Here is a 22029-nt window from a genome sequence, read left to right as displayed (position 1 = left end):
TTTTAAAATAATTTTTTTTTGAGACTACAGCAAAGAACTCCCATTTACTGTGCACCCAGCTTCATCTGTTGTTAGCATTTGCCACATTTGTTTTATCTTTCCCTGTCTGTACACACACGCACTCTATTATTGTCTTTCTGAGCCCTATGAGAGTGGATTGATGCTATGATGTTCGTTTCTCCCTAGATAATTCAGGGTGTAGTTCCTCAGACCAAGGACATTCTCGTGCATAACCATGGTATTGTTATCACAATCAGAAATAGTGTTGTCTAATATACTATTACCTAATATACAGCCTATATTTGAATTTTTATAATTAATTCAATAATGTCTTTTATGACAGTTTATTCTGGATCCTGATCCTGATCCGGGATCCAGTTTCCACATTACATTTAGTTGTCATGTGTCTCTCGTCTCCTTTAATCCGGAGTTCCTCACCCTTTCTTCTTTTCATGATGTGAACATACTTCAATAGTTCAGGCTGGCCCCTCACTTTGGGATTATCTGTTCTTTCTGCAAGACTCAATTCATGATTAGATTAGATTGGTTAGATTAGATTGGCTATGCAGTTTTGGCAGGAATGCTACATAAGAGATTATTTTGTTCTTATGGTATTTTCTTAAGGAGGCACACAATATTAATCCCATTTTTGGTGATATTAACTTTGATCACTTCCTTAAGGTAATGTCTGTCAGTTTTCTCCAGTGTAAATTATATTAACCTGTGTAATGAATGAGTAATTTGTAGAAGATACTTTGTTACTCTGTAAGTATTCTCTTCCTCTTCAAACTTCTACCATGAGTTTTACCGTATATTGATGATTCTTGTCTGAGTCAAATGTTCCTATGACAGTTTTTTTCTAACACTAACATTTTTTAATCACATTCCTTCTTCATTTATGTTAGGTGGCATGTACTAGAAGGATGCATTCTCTATTAAATTCCTTTTATTAATATATTTCTTGTTTGTTTATGATCAGCGTGGGCTTAAAGATTCTTATTTTATTCAATGGACTATTATCCATTCTGACATTCATATTATATTGTCCCAGATTTGGTAAGTGGCAGTTTCTTTTGACATGTCTCCATCTTTTTGGGAGTACTTCCTTACTTTCTGGGACAAAATAGATTTTCCATGCTCATCCTGTACTGCTCCTGCCCTGAATGAGCCATTTCTCCAAGAGCCTTGATTCCTTTTAGTGAGGAATGATATTTAACCACCAAGATTTGGCGGTAGGTGTGTTCATTGCTCCGAGGGTATCATTGTGTCTAGGCCCTTTAGCAGGCTGTGTGTGTGTGTGTGTGTGTGTGTGTGTAAATGTGTAATTTGTTTTTTAAAAAAATCATTACTTCACAATGGTGCCTTTAATTCCAGTCCAGACTCACTGGGTTCTTTCCTGTTTTTCCTGCTTCCACATTTTTACTTCCCTTCTCCAACAGTAAGAACCCTGGCTCTGACAACATCACCATATCTGCTGATTTGCTCAGTTCTGTAATATATGCACATAGTTCCAGAATTACTCCACCCTTTCCACTGTGAAAAACAAACCCACTGGAAGAGTTCAAGATTTGTTTATTAAAGTAGTTCTCTTTGTTTTTAGGCTAAAAATATATTATAGTATGTTCTTGAATTTAGAAGTTGTTTGGTTTCATTCTTTGTACAGCTGTTGTACAGCTGTACACAATTAGATTCATTTGTTTTTATTTGTATTCAATTTTAGAGTTTTTTACCCTATTTTTATTGATTTAATTTTTTGAATACGTATAACATTAATATGATTCCAGAGTCAAAACTGTATCCTTTTAAATTGCTCTGTGAAGTCATTATTTTTGTCCTTTTCCTTTATCTCCATTAGTATTGCTTCCCAGTTCCCTTTCTCTCTTAAACCCATTGGGACTGGACTCTGAGTTATCTCAACCCCTCCACTGAAACAGTTTGCCTGACACTAACAACTTCCACTTTGCCAAATCCAAGGATCAGTTTTCAGTCTTCATCTTGCTCAGACTGCAGCAGTATTTGACATGTTGATCCCTCCCTCCTTGGCTCACTTGGCTTCCAGACGATGCCACCGAGAGTTCAGTTCTCCTCTCTCTCCCTGGCTGCCTCTGTGTAGCTCTGCCTTCTGCATGTCTTCCATCCCTGACCAGTCCTCACGACCAATTATTGCTGCCACCGCTTCAGCTTGCCTCTCTTATCTCACCTGGATGCTGCAGGCCTCTCCTGTTTGGCCTCTGGGCTTCCATCCTTGTCTCACTGTAGTGCATTTTCCACACAGTAATCAGTGATCTTTTAAAATATAAGTTAGATCATGTCCCATCTCTGCCCCCAAATCAAAGCCTTTCCTTTTCATTCAGTGTAAAAGTCCAGATAAGGGCCTGCAAAGCCGTGTAGCATCGCCCTGGCCATACTCTCTCCTTACTTCTGCTGCCCCACCCTCTCCTGCTTCCCCTCCCCAGCTACTGACCCTGCAGTTTTTCTAGCATGCCCAGGCCAGCTCCTCCTTCAGGGGCTTTGCACTTTCTCTTCTCTCTGGTGTCCCTGATCCCTTCAGGCCTTGTCTCCAATGTCATCATATTAGCGAGGTGCTCTTTGACAGCTCTTTATGAAATAGCAAGGCACCCCAGCCTATCACTGACATTCCCTTTTTCCCTTACCCTGCGTTATTTTCCTTGGTTCTACCCACAACCATCTCGCATGTCATGTGTTTACTACCCATAACCATCTTAACCATCTTGCATGTTATATGTTTATTATTCTGCCTTCCCTGTAGAATCTAAGCCCTACAAGGGTGCATGGATCTTGTCTGTTGTGTTTGTTGCTGTAGTGCTAGGATATAGATAACGTTTGGTGTATGGTGGACACGCAACACATATTTTGAGAGAATGAATAAATAAATGAGTGAGTCAGTGAATCCAGTGTTACAGCTGTGGAGAGTGTGGCCCAGTGAGAGTAAGCAACTCATCTGTGACCATTTGTGGAGTGAATGGCAGAGCTGGGATTTTAAATCAGGTCTCTGGACAAAAAACTTTTCCTACTAGAGCTACTTGTATTATAGTTGGTATCATATAGGTTATTTGATTTAAACTTCACAATGACCTTGGAAGCACAATGTATTAGTTCAGTTTTATAGATGATGAACTGAGACATAGAGATATAACCTTATATATTTAAATAAATGGGCCTAGTAGTGAAGAATGCAGTCATTGGAGCTGGGCTGGCCAGATTAGAGCTCTGGTTTCCCACTTGTAAGCTGTGTACCTTGGGAAATGTACTTAGTTCCTTGCCTCAGTTTCTTTTTTCACCTGTAAACTTAGCATTCTAATACCCAATTGGTGGAGTCTTTGTAAGAATTAAATTATGGATGTGAAGCCTTGCTTGGCTCAATGCTGGGTGCATGGTTCTTATGTACTGAGTGCTTATTAGTATTTGTACTTTGTGAGTTGGGGCTTAATCCTCAGAACAGCTTGTTTTTCAGGTGAGGAACTTAGACTTAACAGATAAGAGTTTGTTGTTCAAAGTCACAGCTGACTTGGTGGAACCAGGATTTGACTCTGTTCCTCTTGTCTTCATATGTACGAAATAGATGGTTTGTGATGGCCCACATAGTTCATTTAATTCCAGGATAGAACATGGGATAGTTTACCCATCTGGGCCTAGTGAATGTTTTCCCCCAGCTTTTGCAAAGGGCCCAGCAGCTTAGACCTGCTGTAGACTGGTTTTGCTAATACCAGTTCCCAGGACTTTTGAGGACCAGGGTATATAGGAGTACCTGACTTTTCCCAGCTTTATAAAAACCTACTTCCTTCTAGCTAAGGGTATTCTAAATAAGCTAGTTTTCATTTTATTAGTGGAGAAATATCTGGGTCCTCATGATAAAGCCATATCTTCCAGGCCCAAGTCATTTTCTGTCAGCCTCTTCTTGAAGGCTCTCACTCTAGGCCCTAGGAAGTGGAGAGCTGAGAGAGGGTGCCTCTGGCACCAGCTGCCCTCCTTCCTTCGTCCAGCCACTCCCTTTGGTTTATTTTTAGTTACTTACCTTGACACGCCCAAGGAGAGCCTACTTATTCTTTGTGGGTTCTGCAGGCAGACGAAGCATTTTAGGCTTAGCAGATAACACAAACATAGAACTTGATTTTCTCCTACAAAAAGCATAAAAGTCCCAGAAACTTCACCACAGCTCCTTTTCTTAGGGACTAAAATGTAACACAGAGGTAGCTCTTTCTTGGATTCATATAAGGGGTCTGGCTCTTGAATTATTAAACAAGCTTATCATAAAACAGTTTTATATTTGAGGCATTCGCATAGCATGAGTTCTTAAAAATTTAAATATGGCCTTTAAAAAAATTAATACAAAGCAATACATATTTACTGTGGAATAAAAGATAAGCAAATACTCCTATAATTGCATCACACAACAAAGCGTGAATACCCTGGAGTATATATGCCCAGACCTTTTTTATTCATATGTGTATTTTTTATGGAAATGGGACTGTTTGCATCCTCTCCCTTTGTTCAGTTATAGATAATAAATATACATTGTAAGTTTTAGTGGCTGCAGGGCATTCTTTTGTATAAATGTGCCATAATTTATTTAATCATTCCCCATTAGATGAACATTCAGATTGTTGCCATTTTGGGGCTATTATAAAGAACACTGTATTGGAATCTTTGTGCGTATCCTTGCTATTTCTTTAATAATGTTTGGTTGGTAGGCTCCAAGAAGTAGGACGGTAGTGTGGTTTCTTAATGCTTATAAGGGGACTGTCCTTTGGCTCTATTAAACTAGGGATTCCACTGGGGATCTGGAAACCTGCAAGATTTTGTGAGTATGTGCATTTTTCTGGGGTGAGGGTCTATAACTTAGATTCCCAAGAGGGCTGGGATCAAAATAGATCAGGAACTGGTGTTGCAGCCAGAGTTTCCACTGTATCCTTGTTCTTGGTGCCTCCCAGGAGCAGTTGTATGAATAAGGCAGGTGGTATTTTGTCTGCAGGTATTTTTGAGTAAGCTGTGTTTGACGCTGGGAAAGGTACAAAGAAGACCGTTTGATCAGTGAGCTCACCACATGAACAAAGATAGCTCCTGGAATCCTTTGCCTTAGTTCTCTGCTGACAGAAGTGAACCTGAAACATTGGTTTCTTCTCAAGGCCTTCCACAGTCTGGAGGGGGCCTTTGCCAGGGGCCTTTGCCAGCTCACCACCCTCTGATGATGATGACGTTAATGAAGAAGTTGAAGGAGAAACAATGAGGAAGTGAGAAAGACTGATCTTTATTGGGTGCTTGCAATATACCAGGCATTGTTCTAAGCCTAAGAGGAAGTATTATTTATTATCCTCATTTATTAACAAGTGAGGAACAGAGAGGTTCATTCACTTGGTCTAAGTCAGACAGGAAGTGACAGAGTCTGAATTTGAGTCCATGTAGTTCACTTTCACAGTCTACCCTCCTAACCACCATGATATCGTGCTTTTCACACTCCTATCAAATGAGACGCACTGGTCAAACATTTCTGTGCGCCAGGCCTTGCATTTCCCCTCTTCCATGATTCCGTTCAAACCATTATTTTTTTCTGTGAGACTTCTACTCCCTTTCCACTTAGAGAAATTAGAGAAATTCTGCCTATCCTCCAGGAAACTTTCTTTGTTCACCTGAAGTGGAAGCAAAATTTATTCTTTCCACCCCCTCCCACCCCTGGTTTGTTTATAGCTTGCACTTGATGTTCACATCTGAGTTTGTGATAGAGGCTGTCACAAGGGTGTTGGGTTAGAAAGAACAAGACCTTTGGAGTCAGACAGACTGAAGTTCAGATCCCAGCTTTGTGGGTCATTTATCCTTTGAAGGGCCAGATTTCCTCTATGGGGAAGAGCAGTACCTGTCTTATAGAGATGTTTGTGAGGATGAAATGACATTATTTAAGCTTGTCCAACCTGTGGCCCACGGGCTGCATGCAGCCCAGGACGGCATTGAATGTGGCACAATGGAAATTCGTAAACTTTCTTAAAACATTATGGATTTTTTTGTTTTTTAAGCTCATTGGCTACTGTTAGTGTATTTTATGTGTGGTCCAAGACACAGTGTGGCCCAGGGAAGCCAAAAGATTGGACACCCCTGATTTCTTTCATTTTTAAATTTCTGGGCAAACAAAAAACCCAATAGACACTCCTGATTTGAAGGGTGTCATGCCTTGACAAGTAGGGGGAGGTCAGGAAGATACGTCAACCAAAATTAAAACTGTAAATCCTACAGCTGGCTGAGTGGACCATTCCCTCAGCTAAGGAACCCAACAAAACCTGAAAAACTAGTTCAGACCGTGATGGGAAAGTGGGGGGCGGTCAGACATGCCTCATTATACTCTCCTCCCTTTGGAGTTGGCACACAGCTGACCAGTATTAACATTAAAATAGAGATCTATTAGGCTGACCGAACAGACTCTGTAGCAATAAGAAACCAAATTCTAACCTGACTCCATTATAGCATCACATGACAGATAGCAGGACTCTGAAAGAAGTCAAAGTATTTTACCCCAAAATATATTTCTTTGACATGTTTTGAAATGGCCCTGAAATGCTGTCTCTTATAGGGAACACTTACATTCTATAGAGAATCCCCTTCCCTTTCCAGGTCTTTTTCTGATCCTGAAGAGATTGGCTGAGAGTCCAGCACCTTTTAAGGATCTGAATAGGAAACATTTGCCTCTGAGGATGGCCACCTCTGGGACTTCATCCACATAAGAAAAACCTTGGTCTCCATAACCCCTTACCTTAACTCAGACACTCCTTTCTATTAATTCCAGGTCTTTAGATAATAACTCTTTCAACCAAGTGCCAATCAGAAAAATGTTTGAATCCACCTATGACCTGGAAGCCCGCCACCCACTTTGAGTTGTCCTGCCTTTCCAGACCAGACCAGTGTATACCTCACATATGTTGATTGATATCTTATGTCTCCCTAAAACATATAAAACCAAGCTGTAACCCAATCACCTTGGGCACATGTTCTCAGGACCTCCTGGGGCTGTGTCACATGTCATGATCCATAACCTTGGCAAAATAAACTTCAAAACTGGTTGAGATCTGTCTCAGATACTTTTTGGCTTACAGTGACAACAATAATAATGGGGCACGCATGTCATGGTTAACAGAGTGATCCAGGCTTTCGGAGAAAATGGAGGGTTTTTCCTCCTAAGAATCCCTGGAACTGCCCTCCCCAGAGCCCCTTAGTGTCTTCTCACCTTTCTAAAGCAGTTCTTCCCTCCATCAAAGATAAGGCTCCACTGCCACCTCCCCTAAATGTTCCTTGATGGTCCAGGCCAGATTCTGTTTGTCTCCTCTGTGTGTCTTCCCACAGCATCCGTTGCAGCCCCTTATCACAGCACTGTAGTGCAGTTGTCTTTTGGGTCCACCCTTTCCACTCAGGTGAACTCACTGATGATAGGGTGGCTCCTCATTCATCTCTGTATCCTCAGTGTCTGGCACAAGAACCTGGGTGGAGCACTGTAAATATTAAAACAGAATTAGTTTCTACCAATTACTAGAGAAGTGGAAAGGAAGAAACATCTGGGTCATGTAGGAGATGCCAGGCTGTGGGATTTGAAGTTAACTCTGTAGGACTGATGGATTTTGAGCTGGGAACTACTGTTTCAAAAGAGGCTTCTTAAGCACTGTACAGAATGGATCAGTGCAGAGAGGAAACTGAAGTTGGGTCAACCAGTTATAAGTTTGTCTGGCATAATAGTCTTCTCTTGCATGAGATAACTAGATGTTTTTTATTTGAAAAGATGAAGTCCTCCTATTGCCTCACACTACACAGCTGTTAGGCATAGCAACAAGATTTGCCTGAGAGATGGGAGCAGCATCTTCATGACATGCAGCCTAAGCTTTTGAATAGCCAGACAGATGGTACCCTGTTACCTGTGTGAGGGCAGTTTCCACCAAGAAATTCAATGCATTAGTTGTTGTGATCTCCCTGTGAATGCTACAGTAACTATTTGTCACTTGGTTTTAAAGAATTCTGTTATAATAATAGGGGAACAGGTGGATTACAGTTGTTGAGTTGTTGCAAGCTCCTCGAGGGTCTGTTATTTGAAGGGGAAACTCATGCTGCTGGTGGCATCAGGGCACATCCTGGTGTGGTCATGGGTTTGGTTAGGAATGGAGGTGAGGTTTTTGATGGGTCTAAGATCTGGAGACCTGGAATGCTTAAAGCCTGCCCCAAACCAAGGGTCCCCACCCTGTGAAGTTCTTGAGGAAGATATACAACTAAAGAACAATGTGAATGTGGCCAGGAGCAGTGGCTCACACCTGTAATCCTAGTGCTTTGGGAGGTTGAGGCCAGGAATTCAAGACGAGCCTGGCCAGCACGTTGAAACCCCGTCTCTACTAAAAATACAAAAAAATTAGCTGGGCGTGGTGGTGTGTGCCTGTAGTCCCAGCTCCTCATGAGGCTGAGGCATGAGAATTGCTTGAACCCAGGAGGCACAGGTTGCAGTAAGTTGAGATTGTGTCACTGTACTCCAGCCTGGGCAACAGAGCAAGACTCCATTTCAAAAAAACAAACAAACAAAAAAAACCAAACTGTTAGAATGTGAAGCAGAATATCATGTTACTTTGTTTGCCTGGCTAGTACCTGAGTAAGTCCTAAGCTTTTTGGAAGGCTGGGCTGGCACTGATGGTCCATTCTCAGGGTCTGTAGGGTCAGTCTTATCTGCTGAATGTTGGTAAGCAGCCCAGTGCAGGTATGAGATGAAAAATGTTGACTAAGCTGTTCTTTTAACACACAGTTGTCCCTGTCCATTAGGGATGGTCTTACAAGCTGGTTCTTCCAGTAAAAGTCTTTAAATCTGACTCAGTCAGGTGTGGATTTCCCCCTTGAAGAGAATTGTAGAGGACAGAAATGTGGAGTCTTGAGAGCATCCACTGATGAAGGCCTGTCAACCTCTATCTACCTTTCAAGAAGCCAAAATATCATGCCATTTTTGGCCAGGATGTAACCAAGAGGCATAGGTTTGTGATTGAAGTAGCTATAAGGATATCTCCATCTCTCTTGCTTAACTATAAAATGTAGTAAAGTAAGGGAGAGTGTGATCAGACAAAGGGAGAGTTGAAACATTAAACCTCCTGTATTTCCACTTCTTTGCTTTAAAACAGAGGTACTAACACTGTGCTCATAGGATCACTGTGAGGCCTGAAGGAGATAGTAGATATTAGGGAGCCATACTCAGGCCCTGGTGCCTGGTCACTCAGGCCTGTGTGACTCATTTCTGATGGTGACAGTGCCCTGCCGTGGTAGGTGACTTTCTACCACTTAGCATGTTGCACTGACTCTTGGTGCCCAGGTGGCTGGCCTGGTGGGTGATAGGGAACCTGGATGGCCATAGCAGCCAGCCGTGTGAGTTTGTAGGTGGAAACTTCTAGACTTAAAGCAAATGTGCAAGGATTCAGTGATCTTTTCCTCTATACTGTGGTGTTTGAGAACTTTTCCTTTTAGGAATAGTTTTGAAAATTGCATGTGTGGGTGCAGTTTAATTATAGTCTCATTTTTCAAGTACAACTATAGAAGAGTTTGTTTTTTTCTTTAGCCACGCATCAGTTTCTTCAAAGAGCTCATCCCAGCCTGCAATTTCCAGGGTTCTGAAGTATTTTTAAAATAAAGTTGTTAGTCTCTTTGAAATCTAGGCTCATGTGCTTCCTTTCAAACAGCAAATGATGACATGCAGGAAGAGAGCAGAGCATCTTTTGCCCAGCTACATTCTGAGCTTTATTTTGTTTTCTTTTGTCATTTTTAAAAATCATTTCCCCTGCTGTAGACAGTGGGTTTTTTAACTGTACTCATGTACTCCTTTCCCTAGTTTTAATCCTACTTCTGAGACCCTTCCTAAGGAAATAGTTAAAATGCAGATAAAGCTGTATGCACAGAGATGCTTATTTTATTTGTTTGTAAAAGTGAAAATTTGGAAATGACCTAAGTGTTAAATAGAGAACTGGCAAAATTGTGGTAATGCATGCCTACAGTGGAATATTAGTGCAGGCATTAAAAATGATGTTTCGGAAGCAAATTTAGTAAGAGAAATGGCTATAATAATAATATACTAAGTGAAAAAATTATGTTGTAATATGGTATCTTCCATGCCAAAATGCATGAAAAAAAGAATGGAAAGAAATCCAGTAACTTGGCTGTGGGAGTGCCAGGATATTGATGTTTTTTTGATTCTGTTACCCATTTTCTGTAATGAGCATATATTCTGTTAGTATCAGAGTTTGAGAGAAAGAAAAAGAAACCTGCACCAGCAATACCTTGTGATTGCTTTTTAGATTCAGTGCTGTCACCTAGAACTAGTGTCAATGCAGTGATAAAGGAGAAGTCTATAGTCTGAATTGTACTCTTGGTAATCCTACTTTAAATATCCAGGATTGTTATAGAGTGTTTAAACAAGTGGAATAGTGCTTCTGTAAATGTATGAGCAGGAAATTATTAGGGAACACTTAAAAACATTTTTTTCTCCTCCTTTCTTGATGTTATTTCTGCTTCCAGGAAAATCAGTTGGAGTGGAAATGAACACCCAGAATGAACTGATGGAGAGGTGAGTGTGTAACATTTGTTAAGAAGACTTTCTAGGACTTTCTAGGTCTGATTTACCTGCCAGCTTTTAAAATATTTTGGCTCCTTCCCATTCTGTTTGTTTCCTGCTTCTTGTAAATAAGGTATAAACATCTATGGAACTGACAATGGCCATACAAAACCAAGAGCTCATGCCATATGTCCTGTTGCTTTCATTCATTCATTTCAGGTTACTTGTGTCATCTCTATCAGGTGATTTGAACCAGATGACATATTCATTTGTTGGCTCCCAGATAGCTGCAAGATAAACTCCAGACTCCTTAGCCTGGCATTTGAGGCCCTTCTCATTCTGACCCCAATTCTCTTCTCCCCTGCCCGTTCTCCTCGCTTCCCTTCCCCTGATGTACCCCATGTTTTAGTCCTATTTGGCTTTGTATTATTCTCCACACCACAGCTGTGCACTCTGCCTTCTTCCTCTTGAAGTTAGAAAATCATTGTTCAGAGTCCATTCAAATGTAAATGAACCTGGTTCTCCCCAATACCCTCCGTCTCCACCACATCCCAGCGTCAGTGATTCTTGCTGTAGCACTTGGACATAATTACCTTACAGCATTTACCACATGGTATTGTAATGCTTTCTACATTTATCTTTCTATTCCCAGAATTCCTTGGAAGAGGAAAGGAGCTAGCTAGTGTTCACTAGGTATTGGTATGTGTCAGCTGCTGTTGTAGGCATTTCACATTTACTAGTTCTCACCATATAAAGTTTGAAGTAACTATTTTAGGATGAGGAAGCTGTGGGTCAGAGTTGCATATTTGCCATTATGAGGCAGAGCTAGGATTTGAACTTCTGTCACACTCCATCCAATGCATGTCCTCTTCGTGTTATTCCACATTGTCTTTTGAGGGCAAAGCCTATGTCTTGAATATCTCTACCTGCTCCAGCTCCAAGTTGCTGGCATGTAGTTAGAGATCAGAAAATATTCATGGAATAAATGAATTGTATAATTTCTTAGCTTGTGTCTATGGCCAACTGAAAATGCCAAGGTCTTGCCCTCCTTTATTTAGTCGTTAAAGATTCTGAATGCTATTAATGTTGCTGTGTACTTTCCTCTTCTTTAAAGATGTGGTCCTTTGGGCTTCTGGGAATGAAATAGATACCAGTCTAGGGTGCAGACTTGTAGATTTTATTGGCATCACGAAGGGCACTTGCATCATTAGAGCGAGTAGGCAGAGAGGTATCACAGCTCACAGGAGGACGTTTTAATCAGGGCTTTTGCAAATTTAAAAGAAATACTCTTCTCCCACTGCAGTATTGTCAAAGATCCCTCCCAGTTCAATCCTCCACTTCCATTCTTATAATAATAGATCACATCCCACTGGCATGCTTTAGAGAAGGCAAGGAAGGCTTCCCAGAGTGGGACCATTCTTAGCTGAGATCTAAAGGGTAAGAGTCGAAGGGGCTGGGGGCTGTCAGGAGAGTGTCCAAGCCTGAGGCAAAGGAGACAACGGTTCCTTTGAGCATGTAGCTGGCACATAGAGGGTCAAAGCTGGAGAGGCATGCTGGGTCTTGTTGGGCTGGTCCTCAAATGTGTTAAAAGTCCAAATGCTATTCTATAGGAAGTGTAGGGAGTCTTCGAAGGAAGGTAAGCTGGGACTAGACATGATCACATTTGCCATTTAGGAAGACTGCTGGGGTTGCTTGCAGAAGGAGTTGGAGTGAGGGATGGAACCTCTTTAGCCTCCTCAACCAATGTGCCGCTCCTTTTCATTTCTGACAGATTTGTTTTTTTCCTTCTGTTTTGCCTCTCTCAACTGTAGTTTAACACGGGCCACTTCTAAGTCAATTAAGTGGGTGCCCTTGGCCCATGCTGCACTTCTGCAAGCCAGCAGCAAGCCTGTGCATCCATCACACTGGGCAAAGTTGCATCAGGTGTTTACCTGTTAATGAATGCATTGCAGCCTTGGAGTCTTTGCTGTTGTCTGAGCTCATGAATAATGAGACTGTGGCTGTTGACAAGAAGTAATAGGAAAATGTGGGAGAAAAAAAGAGCATCAATTAAGGAGTTTATCTCTAATGGAGATTCATGTGGGCTTTTCACAGTATTTGGTTTTTTTTTTCTCATGGCTTAGGTGGTCCTTGGGAAATACAGGTTAATAACCAGATGATTGCTAGAATAACGACATTGAAACCTGCTTGGGAACCATGAGGGTTTTGAGGTTTTTTAATCCATAGGCCATCTCACGGTTTTGGGCTGGGCTCTCACATTCTCCTGGGGCCTTGGAGCCAGGCAGGCCTGGTTGAAATCTAAACTGTGCCTCTGACCAAGCCGTGAGACAGTGGGCCAGTTTATGATGAGCCCCAGTTCCCCCACTCTAAATGAGGATAGTAATCCCTACCGCAAAGGGTTTCTGTGAGGCCCAACTAAAATCTCAAATGCATGGTATAGAGAGGTTATTTGGTAAACAGCTGCCGTTGACCCAAGTCCTCTTGGGTCCCTCCCTTGTAAGCAAGGCTGTGGCGCAGGCACAATCCCCTGCTTCCCCTTGTTGGCTCCAAACTCAAGCACACTGAGCCTGTCTTGCTTTTAGAGTGTCATTGCTTAATGCTGTAGGGAAATAAAAGGTCTGACTGAAGTTGCAAACATGGGGGAGTTACTAAGAGTAAAGTAATCTTAAGTATTCGTAAGTCATAGTCCTGGCTTGGGATTTTAGCATGGGACATGATTTATCTTTCAATCTCAATGGTTAAGGATTGAGGAAGACAACTTAACCTACCAACATCTTCTACCCGAATCTCCTGAGCCTTCAGCCTCTCATGCGCTCTCTGATTATGAAACGTCTGAAAAGTCCTTCTTCTCACAAGACCAGAAGCAAGATAATGAGACAGAGAAGACTTCAGTTATGGTGAACAATTTTTCTCAAGGTAAGCTAAGCCTCATTAAGCGTTTTAAACATGGCCTGATTAAAACAATAATTTGCCATCTTACCTTAGTAAGCAGAGTGTGGTGACATTTGAATATTTCTCTGATGAAAGGAGATCCTATTAGGGCCAGTGCTGGTCATTCAGAGTATCATTTATCACTAGAGAAAGCTATGGTTGTTGAAAGTGTTGGTGATTGGGGAAAAGTCATTTTTATTGTTTAAATGACGACTTAATATGTGACTTGCCATTTCCTGCAGGCTGTGTGTCATTGAACTTGTATGTCAGTGCAGATTTGGTTAATTTCCTATTGTTTCTTTCAAACTCATCCTAAGGCAGGGTCAATTCAGAGACTCTTCTGCTTTGAGTTTCCCAAGAGTATCTAGCCCCCTGTTCTGATATTTTTATAGAAATACAACATTTGTGATTGTAGGAATCTACTTTGTTTTCCTTTAGTGTGACCCATGGCCCGTTGGGTCAGGCCTTTTGTCTTAGTCTATTTGGATTGTTGTAACAGAACGCCATAGAATGGGTGACTTATAAACAGCAGAAATTTATTTCTTACAGTTCTAAAGGCTAGGAAGTCCAAGATCAGGGTACAGCCAGCATGGTGAGGTCCTTCTTCCAGGTTGCGGATTCCCATTTTCTGGTTGTATCCTCACATGCAAGAAGGAAGGCGAGAGAGCTGGGGTCTGTTTTATGAGGGCACTGATCTCACTGTGAGGGCTCTACCCTCATGGTCCTACCATCTCCCAAAGCCCCCACTTCCTAATACCATTATATTGGACTTAGAGCTTCAACATAGGAATTTTGGAGACACAAGCATTCAGTCCATAACACCTTTGCTCTGCCTCCGACCATGGACTGAGTTAGCAGGTGAAAATTTTCACAGCGGCCCCATGCAGTGTGTAAAAGAAGTAAGTGTGGTGCCTTTGTCCCGTGGTGGCCTCTGAGTCTTCTTGAGGACACTCAGGACTCAGAGGAGCCCAGTTTGAAGACAGAAGACATACCTAGGGTGTGAAGTCCGCATTGTTGGCATAACTGAGGTATCAGCTGGGGTCCTCCAGCAGCGTCATCTAGCCCTAGTTTCTTTGGATTTCTGGCTGTATCTCTCTGCAGTTTTTGTGAGTTTCTGAGTACTTGGTTTTTCTTGGTCATTTCCGGCTCTGCATTCTGCCTTTCCCAAATTTAGGTCACACCACGAATTGTTTCCCTGTCCCTAGTGCCACTTCTTCTGTATTGTATCCATTCAGTGTGTAACTCAGTGACTTGCCAAGAATCCCCAGAGACCACTCCCACGAGGACTTTGTGCAGACTTGATTGAGGAACCAGAAGGAAAGTGGTGTTTACAATGCAGCAACCCAAATTATTTAAACGGGAACTCTTGAGATCCCTATTCTTTTCACTAGGCAGTTCCCTCTGCTCCCTCTTGGCTGCCCCTCTTTTTCCACCCTTCACCCTGTCCACCACCCCAACCTTGTTCTGTTTCTAATGTAGAATCTTTTAGGCATTTCTTCTATTTCTTACTCCTCTGTGGACCCATGACCTTGGGCTTATGATGCCCTCTTAGTGGGTTACCTGAACTGGGGCAGTGCTCCCTGGAGTCATCCCAGTAAGCCCACCATCATCTTTTTTGGTGTGTCTTCAGCCTTTTGCTCTCTGCATCTAGTTTTTCTTTTGTCTTTTGTCATATTTATGATTTGGTAGAGAGATAATTTAGTATTTTTCTCACTTAACGTTCTGTCATAAGCTTTCCGACACGTTGTTACATAACATCATTTTTAGTGGCTTTAGAATAGTCCATTGAGTGGCTGAATTGCAGTTTTCCTTCTGTTCCCCTGTCGCTGAACATTTAAGTCATTTCCAGATTTCACAATTGTAAACAATGTTGCAGGGGATATCTGTGAACATGAAGCTTTTCCCTTATTTGGGGACTTTTCTTAATACAGATTCTATAAATTGGAACTGCTAGGCAAGAGATACACACTTTTTTTTGTGGTTGCTTATTGGATTTACGTATTTAAAAAATTAGCATTTGTCAAAAGGGCATTATTCTAAGAGAGAGAGATTTTTCTCCCATTTTGTAAAGGCTAGTATAGTGTTTCCTTCTCTTCAGTTTGGCTGCATAATTAATAAGTGGTGTCCAGTTCAACTGGGAATGTTTCCTTAAGCCCAAGTGATGATTCCGCCTCCTGGCCAAAGACTCAGTGGAAGATGGCATGTTTCGATTGCTGCTAAGCATTTATGGCCCCTTCTCACAGTCATGAGTGTGTGACTTGGATAAACCAGCAAGGAAGGTTGCAGTCAAACAGAAAAGTTCCTGACTGACTCCGACCTGACTAGCTGCTGGAAGAAGATTTGCAGGGCACCAAGGCAGGAGCAAGGAGGTACAGTGCCACGGGTGCCAGATGTTTAAGGAGTGCGGAGGTGCAATGCTGTGGGCGCCTGGAGTTTAAGGAGCGCGGAGGTGCAATGCCTGGGCACCTAGAGTTTAAGGGGCGCAGAGGTGCAGTGCCGTGGGCGCCAGGAGTTTAAGGAGTGGGGAGATGCAGTGCCGTGGGTGCCAGGAGTTTAAGGAGCGTGGAGATGCAGTGCCGTGGGTGCCAGTAGCTTTTTGCAGACAAGAGTCCTTCCGTGCTGTGCTGCAGCGAGAGCTACGACATTCCACCAAATTACTTGCCACACTTCTGGCATTAGCAGGAGATAGCTGAAGGTCTGGGAATTAAGTCATCTCATAAACATTCAAATTCATGGTAAAATTACTATTTAATTAGGAAAAGATCTGTAACATTGTGCTACTTTTAAATGAAAGTCATTTTGGAGGAATTAAAACTGGGTCATAACATTAGTGTAATGTTTTAAAACAAACATTACTAAGATATACTGAGTATACCCTAATTGATAAATTAAAGACATTAGTTTTGCCTTTGGATACTTAATGTGTTGATGCTTTAAACACTGACTCTAGAAACCTACCCCTGGATTGGAATTGTGCTTTCTTCTTTCTTTGTTAAAGTGAGATGTGGCAGAGGCTGAGCAAATACATGCTCATTTTGGAAAATTTAAAATGTTATGTATTATTAAGTATTATGTTAAAATGTAATATAGAATTTTTGAAAAATCTAAAATCTGCCACCTAAAGGCAACTGCTATTAATATTTAGATATATTTCCTTCTTTCAGATATTTGTGTCTTTCCTTGTCTGTACAAATTTTTAAGTAGTGTTCTGTGATATTGTGAAGTATATATTTAGTCTTCCTGGCAGTATCCTTCGTAATGAACCAGTAAACATAAGCAAATGTTTCCCTGAGTTTTTGAGCTGGTCTAGCAAATTAATCCAACCCCAGGAGGTGGGTGAGGGAACTGAATTTTTAGTCAGTTGGTCAGAGGCACGGGTGAAACAATTGGGGGCTTGTGATTGGCATCAGAAGTTGTTGGAGGGGGCAGTCTTGGGACTGAGCCTCAACCTGTGGATCTGATGCTATCTTCAGGTCCAACTGAATTAGAGGACACCTGGCCGGTGTCTGCTGCAGAACTGTTTGCTTAGTCTGTGGGGGAAAAAACCCTCACATTTGGTCACAGAAGTCTTCTGTGTTGATTGTTGAGTGAGTGTATGGGAGAAACTTAATTTTTTTTTCTATAAGTTGTGATTATGTTATCAATCTTGAATCTAAGATTTAGTATGATATATTTTTTATGATATATATAGTCTTCATAACATAATTTTAATAGCTATGTAATACTGCATCATCATGAATGTACTACAGTTACATTTGGAGTTACTTCAGTTCTTATGGTTACATCCAGTGCTAAGGTGAACCTTTTCCTCCATTCTGGCAAATGCTTGTCGGCATCTCTGGTGGTCTCTTTAAATAGAGTGCTAAGAGTTGAATTATTTGGTAAAAGACATTGGAAAATAACTTTTCTAAGGCTAATTATAGAAGTAGCCCCAAAAGGTCATACACATTTATACTCATGCTAATAAGATGTTCTCTTGAGATCACTTTTCTTATTACCATTCTCACTAGCATTGTTTTGCTTTATGTAAGTCTTAAATTAGTAAATGATAAATGGATAACATATTCCTTTCAAAAAATTAGTCTCGAAAATATCTGGATTCATTATGAAGGTAGTTTAATCAACTCTCAGGCAATTCAAGCAGACTTGAAAGTGATCTGTTAGTTTCGCCATAAGGAAGATTTTAAATTAATATTTGATATTTAGAAGAATAAAAGGCTACATTAGAGTTAGCATTAAAATTTTATGGAATATAATTTTTTCTATGTGATGTAAAATATCTTCCTCATGGAGGGCTGTAGAGAATCATTACAGAAGTGTGTCTGTGGGCTGTGGGAAATAGCTCACCCTCCCCATGCCTAGGAAAGAATTGCCAGTTGCTAACCATCTTAATACATCCAATACTGTTTGGAATTTCAGGATCCCTGCATAATCCATAAATTATTCAATTTGTTGGGGGTTCAGACTTTAAATTAAAAATGGCTTCCTTCCTGTAGACTTACTGATGGAACACATACAGGAAATTCGAACTTTGAGAAAGCGTTTAGAAGAATCTATTAAAACAAATGAGAAGCTACGGAAACAGTTGGAACGGCAAGGATCTGAATTTGATCAAGGTAAGGAAAGACCTTCCTAGAGGACTGTACATGTCTGTGAGTGCTTCACTGTGATGCATTTGCCTGAGTAAGCATCTGTGTACAAAGCAGGTGCTTGATAAATGTTCATTTCTCCACCTTGGAGAAGTCTGCCAGCCTCTGGCATCCTGAATTGTGACTGGCATCTCATTTAACTTTGGAAGCTGGAGAGAAATAGATAGGAATTTTAAGATAAAACAAAGCAATATATTGTCTTTTCATCTATAATGGATTATAAAAATATCAGCATTTTAGCAATCTGGTAAATTTCACATGCCAGTCTAAAGATCACACATATTCCTGCATAAACACAGTTAGCTCCGAATAGAGTGATCGTCCATGAAGAACTTAAAAATATTCCACGCCCCTTCCCCCCGCCAGCATAGGTAAGACATTCACGTGCTTCAAAAATTAAAAACTCCATTCTTTACCCATTAACCCTGTTTTCCCTTCCTTCTTCTCCACTTTTTTCTTGTTTTTCTTCTGTATCCTTAAAAGTGTTTTTTAAAATGCAAATACCAGCATATATTCTTACTCTTCTCTTCATCCCAAAGGTAACATACTCTATATCCATGATTCTGTCCATTTGTCATGGAGCAGTAAATCTTGGACATCTTTCCTTATTGCTCTAGAGAGAGTTCCTCATTCCGTAAAGCATGTATCTTGAAAGCAGCTTGGCGCACTCAGAAAAGCCCGAGTTTGTCTGGTTGAACTGGCCGGAGTGTGGACCCTGCTGTCCCATTTATTAGCTTTGTGACTTAGAGCAATATACTCATCTCTCCCAGTCTTAATTGTTTCATAGAACAGGGTCATTGCGAGATTAAATGAGGCAATGTTATGAGTAGGGCCTTGCTCAGTGCCTCACTCAGTAAATGGTTGCCTTTATCATCATTATCAATTTTATTTTACTGTTTTATTCTGTATAACATTGCAAAGCTCTGCAATGGGCAGGGACTCTAATGTCATTACCATTTTTAGGGATGGTAGAATTGAGTTCTGGAAAGATAGTGCTCCATGGCAGCAGCACCCGAGTCCTTGGACCCTTGTCCAGGTCTCATTCTTCTCTAGCCATCATAGCTACCAGCCGGGAGGGACATCTTTCCCAAATACTGTGCATGCTGCAGCTTGCAAGGGAAACCGAATGGCTCCATCTCGCCCTCTCCCTCTCTCCTCCCTCCCTCCTCCCTCCCTCCTCTCGCTCACCGCGCCCATTTCCTGCACCTACCCCCCTCACCCTCAGGGAAATTGATTGATCTGAGTTATTAGTTGTATCAAACACAGGAAAGAAATACACGCCTGGGCCCTTCACATTCACTCTTGGTAATGCCTGAATTAGATTCATTCTGTTTTACATTTTCCCTGGCAAATCCAATTATAGAATTATTTGGGGGCTCAAATGGCCACCAGCTACAATGGAGCAGACAATTGCTCTGGAGAGTAATTCACTCTGACGGGAAGGTTTACAAAAGCATTCATGAAGTATTTACACTGGTGGAAAGACGTGCTGTTCTCACCATGTTGTCACAATGTCTGAAAAGACAAAGGAATAAAAGTGGCTCCGCCTCCCCCTGCTGTGAAATGTTTACCTTCGGGAGCAGGCCTGAGAAAGGTATGGCTTCTTACGATATCGAGGTGGAATATTGTTAAAAACCGGCCTCTCATGTGTTAGGGATTCCAGCTTGTCACCAGTTGTACAGGCTGATAGTGATGACCCTCAGAGGAAAGACTGGCCTCCTAGCATTGGAAGTGGACCTCACTAGCTCAGGTTTAGGCCTGTCAGGAACTGTTCTTTGGCCTATTTCTTTGCCAAGAAATACTGCCTCCAAAGCTACCACCTTAGCTTTGGTCGTGGTAGACTTCTGTAGATTTTTTCCTGCTTGTTCATATTACTTTTTGGTGCTATTTTGGCTTCAGTCTATCATTAATTGTTTTAGTAATACAAATGGTAATAGCAGTAACAATAACATCAATCATTTTTATTGAGTTAATAGAGACTTAGGGAAGTGATGCGATTTGCCTGAGGTCATGCAGCTATTAAGAAGCCAGAGCCATGGTTCAAACCCAGGTGTCTCTGAAAAGATACCAGAGTTCACAGGGGAGAGTGGAGGAAGATGGTCGGGAGAGACATAGTGAGTATAACAATTAGATAACATTGCGGTAAATGAATCATTAACATGAGAAAAAGGTAGTGCTGTAGAGTGGAAGGACTGTCAGCTCCTTGGAGAACTGATGCCGTACCTTCCCTACAAGGAGTTTGAATAGGATAGGTATTCAGTTGTGTGCCAGGATGCTTTCAGCTGCAGACAACAGAATGGGAGTAGCAACTGATGATAACAACAGGGATTTGTGTTTTCTCACGTAACAAGAAACCCAGAGGCAGGGAGTTCCAAGGCAGGTTTATGGCTCAGTGACAGCAGAGTTTGGGTTAGTATCTGTGATGACTGCAGTAGTTACAAGCATTCCAGTCTCTCAGACAGTGTCCAGAGCATGGGAAAGAAGAAGGTGGGGCTTTTTCCTGTCCTTTTTTCATCCTGGTAGAAAATCTTTCCCAGAAGGCCCCAGCAGACTTCCTGTCAGGCCCAATTGACCAGAGGTGGCGCGTGACCATGTCCTCACTGCAGGGTGGCTAGGAAAGCAGGAATCTGGCATTTTGGCTCTGTGATGTAGTAAGTGGACTCAATGAGTGTGGAGGACAGGGAGGGAAGCATCTGCCTGCCACATAGAGAAGGCACCTTGCACACAGTAGGTGCTTTCCTGAGGGTGGCCGTGAATATGAATGTTATCTATGAAACAGGTATCTAGACTGAGAAGTTGGCCCTTGTGTTTTGTTGTGTGATTGTCTTTTGCCATGATGGGCCATCAGATATTTTTGAGTAGAGAGTAACTTAAATGGAATTTGTTTAGGATAGTAACCCCATTGGCAGAATAGCAGGGAGGCAAGGTTAGAGAGCAAAGTGATAAGGCCTGAACTTTAGGACGGAAAAGAGTAGGCCAGTGTCGGAAGCATTTTGGAGGAAGCAGCAGCAGTCATGATTGCTTGATTGGGCAGTGGAAGAGAAATGGGTTTAGGATGGCTTCCAGCTTTCTAGTTTAGGTTAGGGATTGTGGTGATACCATCTCCTGAGGCAGGAAACAGGTGAGAGAGAGCAGGTTTGGAAGGATAACGAGTTCAGCTTTGGCTCTGTGGACTGAGTGACAGAGCTGCCTCAGTGGTGAGGCCCGGCAGGCAGCTGGATATGAATTTTGACCTTGGGAAAGACATCTGTGAAGGTGAAGACTCTCACTCACTCACCCGACTCCTGGCCCAGGTCTTCTGCTTTGTTCTCCCTTAGGTAAGATGTGGGGGAGCCCTTCCTGCCCCCTCTTTCAAGCTTACTCTCATTTCTCTTTGGCCTCTGGTAATTCCTAACATAGTTAACAGGAGGGATTTTCATTGTATGTTGTGTTAACTCTTTGTTTAAAACTGCTTTCTAGAAAGTTCTGTCTATACTGATCTGGAGACTGTTTATAAATCAGTCTTTATGTGTGTTTTTATAGGTTCTACAAACATTTTTGCTTCTGGTTCAGAGCTTCATAGTTCTCTAACATCAGAAATTCATTTCTTGAGGAAGCAGAACCAGGCCCTCAATGCAATGCTCATTAAAGGATCCAGAGGTAAGAATTAAAGGAGTCACTGGAAGTCTGGAACGCCAAAGCCTTCTGTGTCATGGAAAGAATGCAGGCATTGGAGTCTGACCAACCTAAGTATGAATCCTGTGGCTCTGTGATGGCTTTACACCATTTAATTGCCTCAGCAGCCCTGTGAGGTGTTTCTATTTTATAGCTGAGAATACTGGAATCAGAGAGGTTCAGGAATACCTCATAGGGCTGTTGTGACAATTGAACGGTGTAAATCTC

The 22029-nt window shown here is 41.7% G+C and overlaps 1 protein-coding gene across 5 annotated transcripts in view; it reads left to right on the top strand.

The window, feature by feature from the left end:
- CDK5RAP2 (CDK5 regulatory subunit associated protein 2) overlaps positions 1-22029 on the top strand; it is a 184289-nt gene that overhangs the window by 140026 nt on the left and 22234 nt on the right. For all 5 annotated transcript variants that reach the window (XM_009244813.4, XM_054520540.2, XM_002820156.6 and 2 more), the window contains 4 exons: positions 10531-10579; positions 13311-13483; positions 17995-18114; positions 21670-21786. In XM_009244813.4, the coding sequence (XP_009243088.4) occupies positions 10531-10579; positions 13311-13483; positions 17995-18114; positions 21670-21786 (459 nt within the window). The remainder of the gene's footprint in view (positions 1-10530; positions 10580-13310; positions 13484-17994; positions 18115-21669; positions 21787-22029) is intronic.

This window comes from Pongo abelii, chromosome 13, assembly GCF_028885655.2.
Source record: "Pongo abelii isolate AG06213 chromosome 13, NHGRI_mPonAbe1-v2.0_pri, whole genome shotgun sequence".
In the NCBI taxonomy this organism is placed as follows: domain Eukaryota; kingdom Metazoa; phylum Chordata; class Mammalia; order Primates; family Hominidae; genus Pongo; species Pongo abelii.
The sequence above is the reverse complement of the archived record's forward strand: the minus strand, read 5'-3'. Positions and strand labels throughout refer to the sequence as shown.